Here is a 16935-nt window from a genome sequence, read left to right as displayed (position 1 = left end):
AAACTAGCATACACTTTTTTTTTCTTTCTTCACAATTTCTCGGATAGAAGATTTGTTCTTACTGTAGATCAGCAACCTCACCATATGATTCTTTTTTTCTTTCCTTATTAAGTCAAGAACTTTCAATTTTTCACTTAAAGGAAGCACTTTACGGCTTCTTTTTGGCATAGATGAACTGTCAGCATCACTACTCTTGTACTTTGAGGGCTTTATTAAGTAAAAGAAGGGTGACGAACACAAGCACTGTGATACAGTGGATTTGGTAATCAAGGTGGCTACTAATTGACTAACAGGCAGGATATGCTGGGCAAAGAGATGATTCATGTCTGGAGGCAGATGTAGCAGGATGACATGAGATTTCATCATGCCACTCAGAATGGCCCGTAGTTTAACACTTATTAACTATTTATTTCTGGAATTTTCCACGCAATGTTTTCAGACTGCAGTTGACCACAGATAACCGAAACCACAAAAGCAAATCCTCAGATAAGGTGGAACTACTACTGTATTGTATATTTTGTAACTTTGTATGGTGATGGGGAAAGTAGACATCGTTGGTGATCACATACAAATATCAAACCGTTGTTATACACCTGAAACTAATATAGTGGTATATGTCAATTATACTTTAAAAATATATATATTAGTGTCCCCCAAAAAACCCAGGATAATTAACAATATAAAAATACCTCTATCCTTGAGCCACTTCTAAAATTTGGGGGGCAAACTCCAAATTTACTTGGGTAAAATCATCTACATAATTTAGAAAAGCTATCAGTGATCTCTTCTAAAAGCAGGTAAGAACAAGGTAGTTCAGAAAATTCCCCAAAATTACTACTGCTAGTTACAAAAAAGACCCAAACCACCTTAAAATCTTGGAAATCTCTTTAGGGACTTACGCTTAATTTTTTTTACAGCTTTAATGTACTGCCCACGAAGTTCTTCCAAGGCCACCCCATTGCACAGCAGGCATGAATGTTCAAAGTCCCCTTCTGACAGTGACCTAAAAACAAACCAAAGATTGCAAAAACAGAGATTTTAAGTGAAAAACGAAACTTGAAAAAATATATATATATATATTCCAATAAAATAAGCTAAGATGTGCTAAAAAATTCACATATGAGGATCTTTTTTATAATTATTTAGGAGAAAAATGCCAACAATTTGTGTTATAGTTACTTAAATAAATCATGATAAATCCACGATGAAAATCTATGCAGCTATTGAAAAGCACATTATAGGAGTATATCCAATGACACGGAGGAAGTGTTTATCTTATAATATTAACAAAAGGTTACAAAATAGCTTATACGATAATCTCAATTTTTAAAACATGTGCACATGTGTGTGTATAAAAGGGCTTAAATAAAGGGTAAAGTGCTCGCTTCAGCAGCACATATACTAAATAAAAGATATCTTCTGGGGACAGGGTTTTAGAAGATTTTCTTCTTTTTTATACTTTTGCTATGTAACAATAAAAGTGACTGATATTCTTGGTATGATATTATTGATACGACTGATATTAAAAAAAAAGCAAAGATACTCAGAAATAAATGATTTCTTTGTAATAGTAAAAGCCTACCTTGGTGGTAGTGTTTTACAAAGTGTTCTCAGTTCTTCCAATTTATTCTTCAGGTCATTGTTTTCTTCTAATAATTCTTCAACAACTTTACTATTCTCTTCTAAAAAAGAAAGTTTATAGTATATTGGTCAATTAATCTCTTTTTCTCTCAGTCTTTCCCTTAAATTACCAGCACAAATTTCTATAAAGGAGACTGAAAATTTTCCATTTGCTCCCTGTGTCATTCATTCCCTGATAAACCCTAATCTGACCACTCCCTGTTCTATTTTCTCAGCACTTTAAATCTATATTCCATTTTCATCTTGTTCTGGGTTACACACTGTCCTGGAATAAATTTCCAATTGTTTTATATGCATGTGTTTTTTTTTCCAGTTAGACTAAAGGCTTTATTTAGAAACATAGTAGGTTTCCTAATCCCATGTCCCTCATGGACCCTGGTATACAGTCTATGCTCATATAAATGATCATTGAACAAGTACCTCAATACAAAATTAAAAAAATATTAAGCTTAAGTAGGTGCCATTTTCAGAAATAATGTAATATGTTCAATTCTTTGAACTTTTAAAGAGAAGATGAGGAGACTGATGGAGTCCATGTGGTACAGAGAACAAAGCATGAATTTCAGAGTCAGAGAGACACAGGTTTAAATCCTAGCTTTTCTTCTAACCAGCTGGATGAGCTTAGGCAAATTACTTAATCTTTCTGAACCTGAGTTTTTTCATATGTAAAGTGGGGATAGTATCACCTACCTTGAAGATTATAATGGAAATAATATAGTAAGTGCACAGCACCTTATACAAGGCCTGGCAATATCAATATTTAATACCTGTGAACATGGCACCCCATATTTCCTGCTACGCCATCCTTTCAACACACCCTATAAGTTGGGGAATGAATCAATCTGTTCCCCCAGTGATGGATATAGCTTGTATATTTCTAAACCACTCACTCTTACTCCATCACTTTTCAATAAATGCTACCATGACAGTGGAAAATGGAACTTAAGAAACAAAAAACAACCACAATAACAAAAATATTACCAACTAATAGATTTCCATTAAGACAAACACTGAAATCAAACTATAAAATGACTTAAATTCTGACCCTGACCCCTTTTATCAGCCTGCTGTTTTGAGCTAACTATCAACTTTGTTGGATTATTTCTAAGTCCACGAATTATAGAAGTTATCAGCCTCAAAAAGCACTATGTAGAATAACTACTGTATGATCACAATGTATGGTGCTAAATATTATTATTTATAAAGAATAATCACATCCAACTGCCCTTGTCATTTTATTATGTACAACAGATTTTCTTGATTTTCATCTAATTTACAATAGCCACACTGTATCTACATCCACAGTTGGACAAATTTACTCACTTACTCTCTGGCCTCTATTAAAGACCTAAGCAATCACCACGGGAACTGTGTTGTTTTGTATCTCAAAATTCCTAAAACCCTTTCTTGCCTTAAAGTAATTATCATCTATGTCTAGCAGACTGAGCAAATGGTAGGTGGGAGTAGGTGGCTGCTCTTGGGCAACAAGATTGACCGAGTGTGCTATGATGCCAGGTACTGTGCTAAGTGCTAGGGCAGGATTTCATCCTTGTCACCATCACACTCCAAAGGAGAATAGAGACAATAAATCATGGCAAGCACATGAATGTTGTAAAGCTCATAGGAGCTGTGGGGAATGTCTAACGGAGGAACCTGACCAAGTCTGGGGTAGTTAGGAAAGCCTCTCTGAGGAAGGCATGAGCCAGGGCTCTGATGAGTAGGGTTAGCCAGGCAATGTGACCCGATGGGAAGACAGATGGTGGGGTAAAGGAAGAGATGCAAAGAGACTCGGAGAAAAGAGACAATGAAACCCCTGTCACAGCTCTGTTAGAGAATAAGAGGGCTGGGCAGGGGCAGTGGCAGGGAACGAGGCTGAGGGGCTGGCAGATGTGGGATCTTAAACTCTATGTTGAAGTGTTTGTATTTCATACCGAGAGCCAGACAAGTCACTGAAGGCTTGAAAACAAGACAGTGTGACGATCCAGTTTACTTTTTTAAAAGGTCGCTCTATTCCTTCAGAAATTCTCCAACTGGTAGAATCTTTATGTATTACTTATGCATCTAGAATGTCGTTGGGGATTTTAAACTGTTGTCTTCAGTTTTGTTTTTTGAATAGAAAATATCCTAATAATTGTAATAATAATAATATCCCAAAAAGGTTGATTCAGGAAGTATGTCATTAACAGAGCCTGTATCTAAACTGCGTGTCAAATAGTAAACCAGAAACTGAAATAAAGCAACACTAATTGTGCACACTCAGAATAAATCAGACACCAGAAGACAAAAAAAAAAAAAAAAAAGGTCGCTCTAGCTGCCTGATGGAAAATGGATTGGAGAGGCGAGACTGGAAGCAGAAAGAGATGACTGTTGTCCAGGCAAGTGACAGAGGTGAATGTAGAAAAAAAGAGTGAACCTATCTGTCTGGTCTTTTCTGGATGACACATTATTTGAGACCCTTGCATTCAGTTCTTCATTCATTCAAGCATTTATTACTGTCTGGTATGTAATGGGCACCATGACTATAAGGAAGAACAAAGATAATTCCTTATTCTCAAGAAATTTATAGGTTAAAAAAGATAGTGGGCAAGTAACCAAAAAGTGAAAAGCAGAATGTTAATTGAGGAAGAGCCAAGTGCTCTGGGGCCTCATAGGAGCGGCCCGTCTAACCCAGACTGGGGAAAATCAAGGCTCTGCAGATAACGTATCTTCTCAGTTGAATCCTAAAGGATGAGGAAGAGTTAGACCAAAACGAGAATGAGAGGGGAAAGTGTAGGACAGCATGATAATATTGTATTCAAGCTCCAGCAGTAGAAGAAAATCCCTGACCAGCTCAAGCATCTGAAATATTTCATATGTAAAGAATATAAAGCACAGGATACAAGTCAACAGTGAAAGGTAAGAGGGAGCAGCCTCATGAGCCCAATAGCCTCCCTTCTTCAAAAGGGCAATAGGAAATGGCAGAAGATATCCCTCTTAGATAATTTCCTGACACTGCTGTGAAGAATGGACGGAAAGGAGGCCAGATCAGACCCATATGCCTTGGGTCATATCTTCTCCCACTGCCTAGAATGCTGTTCTCTTTGGCAAACACCTTCATCTTTCAAGGCTTAGTCAAGCCTTCCTTAACTTTAATAGGAGGAAGAGTTAATTAACATCCTTTTTTCCAGGTTTACGTGAACACACTGCCAGATACTCAGAGCTGAAATTATTTATTAATCTATTTTCAGTTCTCCCCACTAAATGGTAAGCTTCTTGAAGGCAGAGAACAGAGTCCTGTGCATCTGCATCAAAAGTGGAATTTTGTCTGATGTCTTCATTGTTGTATCCCCAGTGCCTACAATGCTGCTTGACACATACTGAGCACTCAGAAGCTATTCAATCAAAAAAAGAAGGAATGTGACCTTTTTTTTTTTTTTTTGCTGTACACGGGCCTCTCACTGTTGTGGCCTCTCCCGTTGCGGAGCACAGGCTCCGGACGCACAGGCTCAGCGGCCATGGCTCACGGGCCCAGCCGCTCCGCGGCATATGGGATCCTCCCAGACCGGGGCACGAACCCGTATCCCCTGCATCGGCAGGCGGACTCTTAACCACTGCGCCACCAGGGAGGCCCAGGAATGTGACCTTTTAATCAGAGCTCCAATTTTCCTCTTGAGTTCAATAATAATAATTTGGTTAGTAAAAATAAGGTCCAAATTAGTTTATAATAATCCCCAAAGAGAATCAGCGCCTACATTAACTACAATGTCACATTTGAACATTTCAAAAGGATCAAAGAGATTTATACTGGTAGCAGTGCTACCTTAAATGCTAACCTCCGATTTTTTCCACTACAGCTTTGTGCTTCCTTTCCAAATGCTCAAGATGCCTATAGCATTTCTTCAGTTTTCTTTCCAGATCTTGACATTTCTGCTTTGCCTTTTCAAGTTCTTGGAAGCAGTGTCCACTGCATGAATCTTTAATTTCAAGGATCTTTTTCTCATCTGCAAAAATTAAATGATAGCAAACTTTTATATCAATTTAGACTACAAAAAGGAAGGAAGGAAGGAAGGAAGGAAGGAAAGGAAACCAGATGACATGACTAAAGGCTACAGTGTAACTGAAAAGAGCATGATGCTTAAGAGAGAGACCTGAATTTAAATACTGTTTCCACTATTTACCAGCTGTTGTATTACTTAACCTCTCTTGAGACTTAGTTCTCTAATACGTAAAATTGAATAATACCATCTGTTTAAAAAATTGCCATGAAACCCAATGCTCAGATCGTAGTACTGAATACAATTCCCCACTAAAAGGAACCAGGGATCTTCAAGAAATGGCTGACTCCAGTACTTAGGGTATATACAAGATGAGACTAGAATATTTTGCTATGCCAGAAATTAAGAAATTACTCAAAAACACAGGCATGTCACAAGGACACAGGAGCCAGTTTGAAGGGGCTCCATTAGCTTAATCTGGGACAATTTGAACACTAATTAAGTATAGTAATGAATTATAAAACATTGAAAAAGTAGGAATTTGAGTCACACCAATAATCCTACAATAATGGGATAAATGGATGGATAGATGGATAGGTAGGTAAGTTGGTAGACAGGTAGACGGACAGATAAATAGAAAAATAAACAAACAGGTAGTAACTACACAAGCAAACTAGAGAGGAGGATTCTCAATGATAACAACATACCAAGTGCCAAATGGTAAAAGTAAAAGGAGGTCTGGAGGTGAAAAACTTAAAATTTTTGCAACTGCCAGAGTAAAGACTGGATCAGATAAGATTCAGCAATGACTGCTAAGCATAACGGAAAGTTTTAATGAGGAGAAGGACATTTTTATGGTCTTGAAAGTATCTCCCCACAGATTGCTTAATAGTTGTGATGGGGTAAAAACACAGTAATTATACAGTGAAGAAACTGGATAACACCTTGACCAGGCGCTCAAATGAACCTCACCAATAAAAGACAAACAGACGTTGCATACCTCCAGATATGATAGCACGTCACCTATGCAGTGTTCTAGCTAAGAAAACAACTCGAATCAAAATCATGAAAAAATATCAGATAAACCCAAAACAAGGAAAAGGTTTTATTAAAAGCCAGGGGTTGACAGGTGTTGGGGAGAGCGAAGAATATGTCTCTCGAAAACATCAATGTCATAAAAGGCAAAGAGAGGAATATCCTAGATTAAAGGAGGTTAAAGAGACATGACATCTAAACATAACACTTGTATATGTATAGCTGATTCACTTTTTTTTTTTTTTTTTTTGCGGTAAGCGGGCCTCTCACTGTTGTGGCCTCTCCCCTTGTGGAGCACAGGCTCCGGACGCGCAGGCTCAGCGGCCATGGCTCATGGGCCCAGCCGCTCTGCGGCATGTGGGATCTTCCCAGACCGGGGCACGAACCCGTGTCCCCTGCATTGGCAGGCGGACTCTCAACCACTGCGCCACCAGGGAAGCCCCTGATTCACTTTTATAAAGCAGAAACTAACACACCATTGTAAAGCAATTATACTCCAATAAAGAAGTTAATAAATAAACAAACAAACAAACATAACACCTGACCCCAGACAGATTGCTGTACTGTGGGGAAAAAAATGCTGTAAAGATGTTATTGGGTCAAAAACCCACCAGATCTAACAAATGAAGAGGTAATAGGCAGTCTACCTGAAAAAGAATTCAGAATAATGATGGTAAAGATGATCCAAGATTCTATTTCCCAGATCCAAAATCTTGGAAATAGAATAGACAAAATGCAAGAAACAGTTAACAAGGACCTAGAAGAACTAAAGATGAATCAAGCATCGATTAAAAACACAATACATGAAATAAAAAATACTCTAGATGGGATCAATAGCAGAATAACTGAGGCAGAAGAATGGATAAGTGAGGTGGAAGATAAAATAGTGGAAATAACTGCTGCAGAGCAAAATAAAGAAAAAAGAATGAAAAGAACAGAGGACAGTCTCAGAGACCTCTGGGACAACATTAAACGCACCAACATTCGAATTATAGGGGTTCCAGAAGAAGAAGAGAAAAAGAAAGGGACTGAGAAAATATTTGAAGAGATTATAGTTGAAAACTTCCCTAATATGGGAAAGGAAATAGTCAATCAAGTCCAGGAAGTGCAGAGAGTCCCATACAGAATAAATCCAAGGAGAAATACGCCAAGACACATATTAATCAAACTGTCAAAAATTAAACACAAAGAAATCATATTAAAAGCAGCAAGGCAAAAACAACAAATAACACACAAGGGAATCCCCATCAGGATAACAGCTGATCTCTCAGCAGAAACTCTACAAGCCAGAAGGGAGTGGCAGGACATAATTAAAGTGATGAAGGAGAAAAACCTGCAACCAAGATTACTCTACCCAGCAAGGATCTCATTCAGATTTGATGGAGAAATTAAAACGTTTACAGACAAGCAAAAGCTGAGAGAGTTCAGCACCACCAAACCAGCTTTACAACAAATGCTAAAGGAACTTCTCTAGGCAAGAAACACAACAGAAGGAAAAGACCTACAATAACAAACCCAAAACAATTAAGAAAATGGGAATAGGAACATACATATCGATAATTACCTGAAATGTAAATGGACTAAATGCTCCCACCAAAAGACACAGATTGGCTGAATGGATACAAAAACAAGACCCATATATATGCTGTCTACAAGAGACCCACTTCAGACCTAGAGACACATACAGACTGAAAGTAAGGGGATGGAAAAAGATATTCCATGCAAATGGAAACCAAAAGAAAGCTGGAGTAGCAATTCTCATATCAGACAAAATAGACTTTAAAATAAAGACTACTAGAAGAGACAAAGAAGGACACCACATAATGATCAAGGGATCGATCCAAGAAGAAGATATAACAATTGTAAATATTTATGCACCCAACATAGGAGCACCTCAATACATAAGGCAAATACTAACAGCCATAAAAGGAGAAATCGACAGTAACACACTCATAGTAGGGGACTTTAACACCCCACTTTCACCAATGGACAGATCATCCAAAATGAAAATAAATAAGGAAACACAAGCTTTAAATGATACATTAAACAAGATGGACTTAATTGATATTTATAGGACATTCCATCCAAAAACAACAGAATACACATTTTTCTCAAGTGCTCATGGGACATTCTCCAGGATAGATCCTATCTTGGGTCACAAATCAAGCCTTGGTAAATTTAAGAAAATTGAAATTGTATCAAGTATCTTTTCCGACCACAATGCTATGAGACTAGATATCAATTACAGGAAAAGAGCTGTAAAAAATACAAACACATGGAGGCTAAACAATACACTACTTCATAACGAAGTGATCACTGAAGAAATCAAAGAGGAAATTAAAAAATACCTAGAAACAAATGACAATGGAGACACGATGACCCAAAACCTATGGGATGCAGCAAAAGCAGTTCTAAGAGGGAAGTTTATAGCAATACAATCCCACCTTAAGAAACAGGAAACATCTCGAATAAACAACCTAACCTTGCACCTAAAGCAATTAGAGAAAGAAGAACAAAAACATCCCAAAGTTAGCAGAAGGAAAGAAATCATAAAAATCAGATCAGAAATAAATGAAAAAGAAATGAAGGAAACGATAGCAAAGATCAATAAAACTAAAAGCTGGTTCTTTGAGAAGATAAACAAAATTGATAAACCATTAGCCAGACTCCTCAAGAAAAAAAGGGAGAAGACTCAAATCAATAGAATTAGAAATGAAAAAGGAGAAGTAACAACTGACACTGCAGAAATACAAAAGATCATGAGAGATTACTATAAGCAACTCTATGCCAATAAAATGGACAACCTGGAAGAAATGGACAAATCCTTAGAAATGCACAACCTGCCAAGACTGAATCAGGAAGAAATAGAAAATATGAACAGACCAATCACAAGCACTGAAATTGAAACTGTGATAAAAAATCTTCCAACAAACAAAAGCCCAGGACCAGATGGCTTCACAGGCGAATTCTATCAAGCATTTAGAGAAGAGCTAACACCTATCCTTTTCAAACTCTTCCAAAATATAGCAGAGGGAGGAACACTCCCAAACTCATTCTACGAGGCCACCATCACCTTGATACCAAAACCAGACAAGGATGTCACAAAGAAAGAAAACTACAGGCCAATATCACTGATGAACATAGATGCAAAAATCCTCAACAAAATACTAGCAAACAGAATCCAACAGCACATTAAAAGGATCATACACCATGATCAAGTGGGGTTTATTCCAGGAATGCAAGGATTCTTCAATATATGCAAATCAATCAACATGATACACCATATTAACAAATTGAAGGAGAAAAACCATATGATCATCTCAATAGATGCAGAGAAAGCTTTCGACAAAATTCAACACCCATTTATGATAAAAACCCTGCACAAAGTAGGCACAGAGGGAACTTTCCTCAACATAATAAAGGCCATATATGACAAACCCACAGCCAGCATCGTCCTCAATGGTGAGAAACTGAAACCATTTCCACTAAGATCAGGAACAAGACAAGGTTGCCCACTCTCACCACTCTTATTCAACCTAGTTTTGGAAGTTTTAGCCACAGCAATCAGAGAAGAAAAGGAAATAAAAGGAATCCAAATTGGAAAAGAAGAAGTAAAGCTGTCACTGTTTGCAGATGACATGATACTATACATAGAGAATCCTAAAGATGCTACCAGAAAACTGCTAGAGTTAATCAATGAATTTGGTCAAGTTGCAGGATACAAAATTAATGCACAGAAATCTCTGGCATTCCTATATACTAATGATGAAAAATCTGAAAGTGAAATCAAGGAAACACTCCCATTTACCATTGCAACAAAAAGACTAAAATATCTAGGAATAAACCTACCTAAGGAGACAAAAGACCTGTATGCAGAAAATTATAAGACACTGATGAAAGAAATTAAAGATGATACAAATAGATGGAGAGATGTACCATGTTCTTGGATTGGAAGAATCAACATTGTGAAAATGACTCTACTACCCAAAGCAATCTACAGATTCAATGCAATCCGTATCAAACTACCACTGGCATTTTTCACAGAACTAGAACAAAAAATTTCACAATTTGTATGGAAACACAAAAGACCCCGAATAGCCAAAGCAATCTTGAGAACGAAAAATGGAGCTGGAGGAATCAGGCTCCCAGACTTCAGACTATACTACAAAGCTACAGTCATCAAGACAGTATGGTACTGGCACAAAAACAGAAAGATAGATCAATGGAACAGGATAGAAAGCCCAGAGATAAACCCACGGACATATGGTCACCTTATCTTTGATAAAGGAGGCAGGAATGTACAGTGGAGAAAGGACAGTCTCTTCAATAAGTGGTGCTGGGAAAACTGGATAGGGACATGTAAAAGTATGAGATTAGATCACTCCCTAACACCATACACAAAAATAAGCTCAAAATGGATTAAAGACCTAAATGTAAGGCCAGACCCTATCAAACTCTTAGAGGAAAACATAGGCAGAACACTCTATGACATAAATCACAGTAAGATCCTTTTTGACCCACCTCCTAGAGAAATGGAAATAAAGACAAAAATAAACACGTGGGACCTAATAAAACTTTTAAGTTTCATTAGGGTTTCTGGATGGGCAATGAGAAAAGTAACTGTCAACTGACTTCTTAGGAAAGGCAGAGATTCTCTAAGACTCTGTTAATAGGCCTACTGAATTAGAAACATGTGGAAACTAAGGTTATTGACTTTGTACATATGATTTGTTCTGGCAATTCTTAGTTCTTTTCCAGGTTACAATGGAGACAGCAGACAAGAAACAAAAAGTACGTATGGTTTGTACATGGAGGGAAGGAGCAGGCTGCAAGGGGTCAATGTCTTAAAAGGACTGCAGCTTATAAAGAATATGGCAGTTCCTAGTTCAAAATCCCAGTAAATAGACAGTATAAGCCCATATTCCTCAGCGAGCTCTGAACACCTCAAGGGGCTGTAGCACAGTGCAATTCTTTTTGAAGAGACAACTCTAAGTCACAAAGTAAAAGTTAAATTATTAATTCATCAAATATTCAAGGAACACAAACTATGTGCCATTCACTTTGACAGTTGGTGGAGAGGAAGAGATAAAAACATTGCCCCCCAATCTAAAGAAACCCACGAATACATCAGAAAACACTTAATACACTTCAGAAAGATTTCTATTAAAAATAGTTGAAATAAGCTTCAATAAATTGAATGGAAAGGTCTCAGTGATTTGGCAATTCTCTTATGTGTAACCCTTTCTCATCAAAGCCAGGAAATAAAAAACATGACTTCTCTACTAAAATTCTCATTATTCTCCTCATAATAAGAGTCACTTTTGAATGGAGGGAAGACCATGAAAAGATCGGAAATAAGAAGGCCTAAAGCAACCCTGTCTTCTAATACAAAATGAAACCTGGGGGGAGGACACACATTACTTAGGAGTAATATCACACATTTGTTCATTCATGAAAACTGCACGTCTTTGATTTCCTTTTATCCTCAAAACAACCCTCTGGAACTGGGATTATGGATAATGCAAAGAACAGTAGGAACAAAATCCCATTACCAGCTTCTGCTTCTGCTTCTTGCATGGCCAAGGGCTGAGCGTCGTGTCCAGATGTAAGTGCAGGAAGGATCGCCGGGACCCCAGGGTCTCCTCTGCCAGTGACCCTTGTGGCAGGATCCTTAGAGATCTTGGTCATATTTCTCTGAAACAGATTATCTTCATCGTTAATGCTTATTAAAAATCTTTCTCTACTCAAAATACTAATATTAAAAATATAAAAAGAAAACACAGCCTGAAAAAAATCTTGCCTAAACTATCACCAGTATTTTTCTTAGGGTTTTATGTGAATACTGCCATTACTATGAGCTAGACTCCTATGACCGTATTTTCCAAATGAGAACATTATCCAACAGAGGACTGGTGGGCCAGCTATGGGACAGACAGGAGATATAGTTTCCACTTTTAAGATATTTTAATGGTTTCTGTGATCAAACCACAGGACAGACTATGTGAAATCAGGATTGTTTTGGAAAATCCAGAACATTTTCACTGCAGCAGGGAGAAAATTCATTAGAAACTATAGTACCAACCTTTTACCTCACATGAATTGAAAGTAACAACAGTAAAAACAATTTTTGAAACATATAGTATGTTATGTTTCTAAATACTTTAATACATATTGTCATTTGTTCACAAGGACAGTCAAATGCCAATGTGAAGGAGAGAAACTGAGGCTCACCTAAGTGAAACATCTTGCACAAGACCATCTCCTCACCAATATTTATTGAACACTTTCTGCATTCTAGTTTCTGTTTTGGCAGCACAGCTACTAAATTCATTAATGGTGGGACATTCTTTTAAGGCAATATATTTTCAGATTTTGGACAACTACTAAATCTCAAACAGAACAGGTAATCTTGAGAAAGCTGTCTTGTTTAATTACTTAAAATACCTTATATATGCTTAATTCTAGAAGCCTTGATTTTGATTTTGATCTCATTTCATTGTCAGGAAACGTACCCATGCCGCCCAACAGAGGTAGAGGTCAGTAGGTACAGAGACAATGCAAACTCCAGTCAATCAAGAGGGTATGAGGTTGAGGCCAAAAGGAATAATAAAAACTGATCCCAAAGGTAGCCAATATTTCCAGTTTCTGCTCAAAACTGGAGAAAAGCCAAGATGGCAAAAAAGGCAGGAGCAGCAACCTTTTGTCTTAGTTTTAACTTGACATGGGTGGTAAGAAAACACAAAACACACATCCTTAAATTTGTTTAAAATTTTTGTTCCAGTTGATATTTCTGTTTTCTTTTATCTATTATGAACTGCTGTATTAATATACTTAGTATATAAATATAAATTATATATTTGATAAGGCATTCATTTTATTGGAAACCATATTTTTAATTAATTGCATTCTTGCCATTTAAAATCTGGATCATCTAAACTTAAATGTTCTCACCAACAAAAAATAAGGTAAATATGTGCGGTGATGGATGTGTTAATTAACTAGATGGTGGGGAGCCTTTCACAATATATATGTATATCAAATCACCATGATGACACTTTAAATATCTTACTATTTTATTTGTCAACTGTAGCTCAGTAAAGCTGAAAAAAATTGATTAAAAATAAATTAAATTAAATTAAATCTTGATCACCTAAGTTATTTTAATGAGGACTTGTTTTATATATACCTATCATTTTTTCCAGTTTTAATTTTCATGAACAGTTCTAAAAACCACAAATTTAATCAATTATAAATCATAATTCTTCACATTTATGGCACCTATATTGCAAATTTATAATCACTGCTTTATAATCATTGCTTTATCTCAAGGTCCTGAGCTGAGTTAGCACTAAGACAGCAGAAGGTTGAGTATTATTCTTCTGTGACAAATGCCAGATTAGGCATTTCAGAGGCACCCTTTTCTCAGGAACAGAATCTGATCCCACTCAGTGAAAGCTGCAAAAGTCGAAATTCTTAGCCAAATTATGTGATTCTGTCTCCATATACGTGTGAGACACATAAAGTCTTACAGAGGATCTTACACTGCTTGCACAATTTTAAGCCCTATAAAAAGACCCCAGGGTTGATTATATATATTAACAGTAGGTGTTGTAGTTTCTTGACTTTTATAGCAGTTTCCTTTTGCTTCAGGAAAGCAAACTTGAAAGCATATAACATGATTTTCCCATCACTTCTTACCCTTAAAGTCTGCTATAAATAATTCATCTTAATTATCTACTTTTTCAAAAAATTCTCAATCATGCAGTATTCATGGGAAGTGGTCTTGCTGAGTTAATTTTACATTAAAAGCAACTATTAAGCAGTAACATCTTTGTGAAATCAAGAATAAAAATATCAACTGGGTTGAATTGGGATGGGATAGATTGATCTTTCAGGTTCATTTGGCTCTAAAATTCTGTAGTGTTTCAAATGCAAGATGCAGAAAGATCAAACTATGTCATTTGTATCCTACCAAAATCCAAGGAATTAGACCAGGGATTTGTATTTTATTTTTCAGATGAGCAACTATGACTACCCAAGGTAAATAAGCTAGTTATCGCTAAGTATGAAACTGGAACTCAGATTTTTTTGTAGCTTATAATTCTTTCCAGTAGGTATTAATATCAAATGCTCAATCCTGGCCTTGAAAATCTTTAATCACAATATTTTAATGAATTGTAGTTCTTATGTCTCAACTCTTCTATCAGACAAACATTATAATATTGGCATTTTTTTTTCTACCTCGAATTCCAAATGTTGAAATTGGCTGGTCACAATGCCTAGAATTTCATTCCAGATTTTTCATGCATATCTAATATCTTTAATCATAAGGCAGCAAGACTTTGGTTTTATCAGATCTTCCACACAAACTAAAAGCTGGTGTCAGAGAATACTTACACAACAAAAAGAATATAACTAACTCATTCTACATGCACATATACAGTACGCTAACAAAACTGGGCTTTTTGTGTGAGTGAGCCATACCTCTACTTGCTTGTTTCTATATCAATATTCTTTGTACCCAGTTGGCATTTTTTGCCTACATGAGATATAAATTCCTTGAGGGCAAGAAATAGGCTTCCAAACTCTTTAGAAGATATTAAGAAACCCTAGTTTAATACGATGCATATTTCTTGAAGTAATCATGCCCAAAAAACAAAAATAGGAATGAAAGTTATTCAGTTTCTGAAATCTCAGGCCCTTACAAAGAACAGTATATATATATATATATATTTTTAGGAAAAAGATGTCTAGTGGCTAAAAGCTCTGCTCATATTTGTGGCACTATGAAGAAGCAAATTTGGGGGGGCAAAAAAAATTGCAATCCTTTGAACTTGCTAAAAGGTTTTTAAACCACTAGCAAAAACACAAATCTTACACCTATTAAACTGGAGAATGAAGAAAGGAAAAAATACCAAATGCAGCTTCTACAATCATCTTTCACATTTAATCATAGCTTTTTTCACTTACTAGGAACATACCTTTCCCCAGTCTGAGTTGACAGTTTCTATAAGTAGGGAGAGTGTATCTTGAAATGCTTTCTGTATGCAGGTCTTTAGTTTTTCAAAATATTGCACAGACACCCATTTCGAAGAACAAGTCGACATGAGTTCCAAAAGGTACTTGTTCTCTGAACCACTGGCTTGCTCCTTCTGCGTGTCCTTTAAGAGAAACTCAAGGACAGTTAGGATGTCTTCCTCATACTGATGGATTTCCAGTTGGACCCGCCTAGCTTCCTGCACAGTCCATTCTCTGCGACTCTGGTCTAAACACATTTGTAATTCTGTCTCCTTCTGAAGAAGTAGTTCAGTTTTTTGTTTCATAAAGTCTTCTTTAGCTGCTTCAAGCACCTCATTAATTTTATTTCGATGATCATCTAAAAATTGCCGGTAATCTTGCTCATTTTCTTCTTGAATTCTGTGGATTTCCTCTTGCTTTTCTTTGTTCCATTCACTCTGGGCCTTTGCCAACTCAGCCCTGATAACCATGGGGACTTCCTCACTCTTTAACTCAAGCTCTCTCTGCAGAGAATGAATCTTCTCTTCCAATTGCTTTCCAGGTATGACATTTTCCTCCATATTTGCAATCTCACTTTTCCATTTCTCTTTAGCTTCAAAAACAGCAAAAAATATCTAAAGGACATAACAATGTACAATGAAAACTCTTTATGATTCTCCTCATTAATAAAAAAAATTAAAGTAAGCATTTGGGTTAATCTTTGAACTTATTAATAAGAGATTTAAAATCAAAATTAAAGGGAAAAAGTAAATTTAGATATGACATTGGCTCTTCCTAAAATATACTTACACTAAACTTAAGGATCTTTTCCCTCATTTTAAATCACCTAATACTTTGTCTTACATTATTTAAAATAAAACATCCATTTCTATATGAATAACTAGAAATTTAAACTGACAAAAAATATATAATTATATAATTATCTAAAACTAATTTTAGAAAAAAATTCATATTTCTTTTTTTTAATACAGATGCTGTCTCAAATCTAAGCCCCCAACAAATGAATTATCTTTTATATGAAGCAAAAGCAGCCTCTAAGGAAATCTTACTAATATTTTTAGGAATGTAACACATAACCTGCACAATAACTTGCTGACAAACATACTGTATTTTAATGCAATTTTAGTGGTTAAAACAGTTCATTAAATGACAATATCAAACAGAAAAAGTCATTTTTTCATTAATCCAATTTTTGTTTATAACAGAATAGCCAAGACTAGCAGATCATAGGCACCAGTAGTACATAACCAAAAAGTAATAGGGAATC

The 16935-nt window shown here is 36.2% G+C and overlaps 1 protein-coding gene across 5 annotated transcripts in view; it reads right to left on the bottom strand.

The window, feature by feature from the left end:
* CEP152 (centrosomal protein 152) overlaps positions 1-16935 on the bottom strand; it is a 107070-nt gene that overhangs the window by 8541 nt on the left and 81594 nt on the right. For 3 of the 5 annotated variants that reach the window (XM_082616708.1, XM_082616709.1, XM_082616710.1), the window contains 5 exons: positions 15632-16282; positions 12203-12344; positions 5454-5621; positions 1583-1682; positions 900-1003 (listed from right to left, as the gene is read on the bottom strand). In XM_082616708.1, the coding sequence (XP_082472834.1) occupies positions 900-1003; positions 1583-1682; positions 5454-5621; positions 12203-12344; positions 15632-16282 (1165 nt within the window). The remainder of the gene's footprint in view (positions 1-899; positions 1004-1582; positions 1683-5453; positions 5622-12202; positions 12345-15631; positions 16283-16935) is intronic. The other 2 variants (XM_082616711.1, XM_082616712.1) reach the window with 1 other exon arrangement.

The sequence above is a fragment of the Mesoplodon mirus genome (assembly GCF_964341445.2).
Source record: "Mesoplodon mirus genome assembly, chromosome: 4".
In the NCBI taxonomy this organism is placed as follows: domain Eukaryota; kingdom Metazoa; phylum Chordata; class Mammalia; order Artiodactyla; family Ziphiidae; genus Mesoplodon; species Mesoplodon mirus.
Note: the sequence above shows the minus strand (reverse complement) of the source record. Positions and strands in the feature narration are given on the sequence as shown.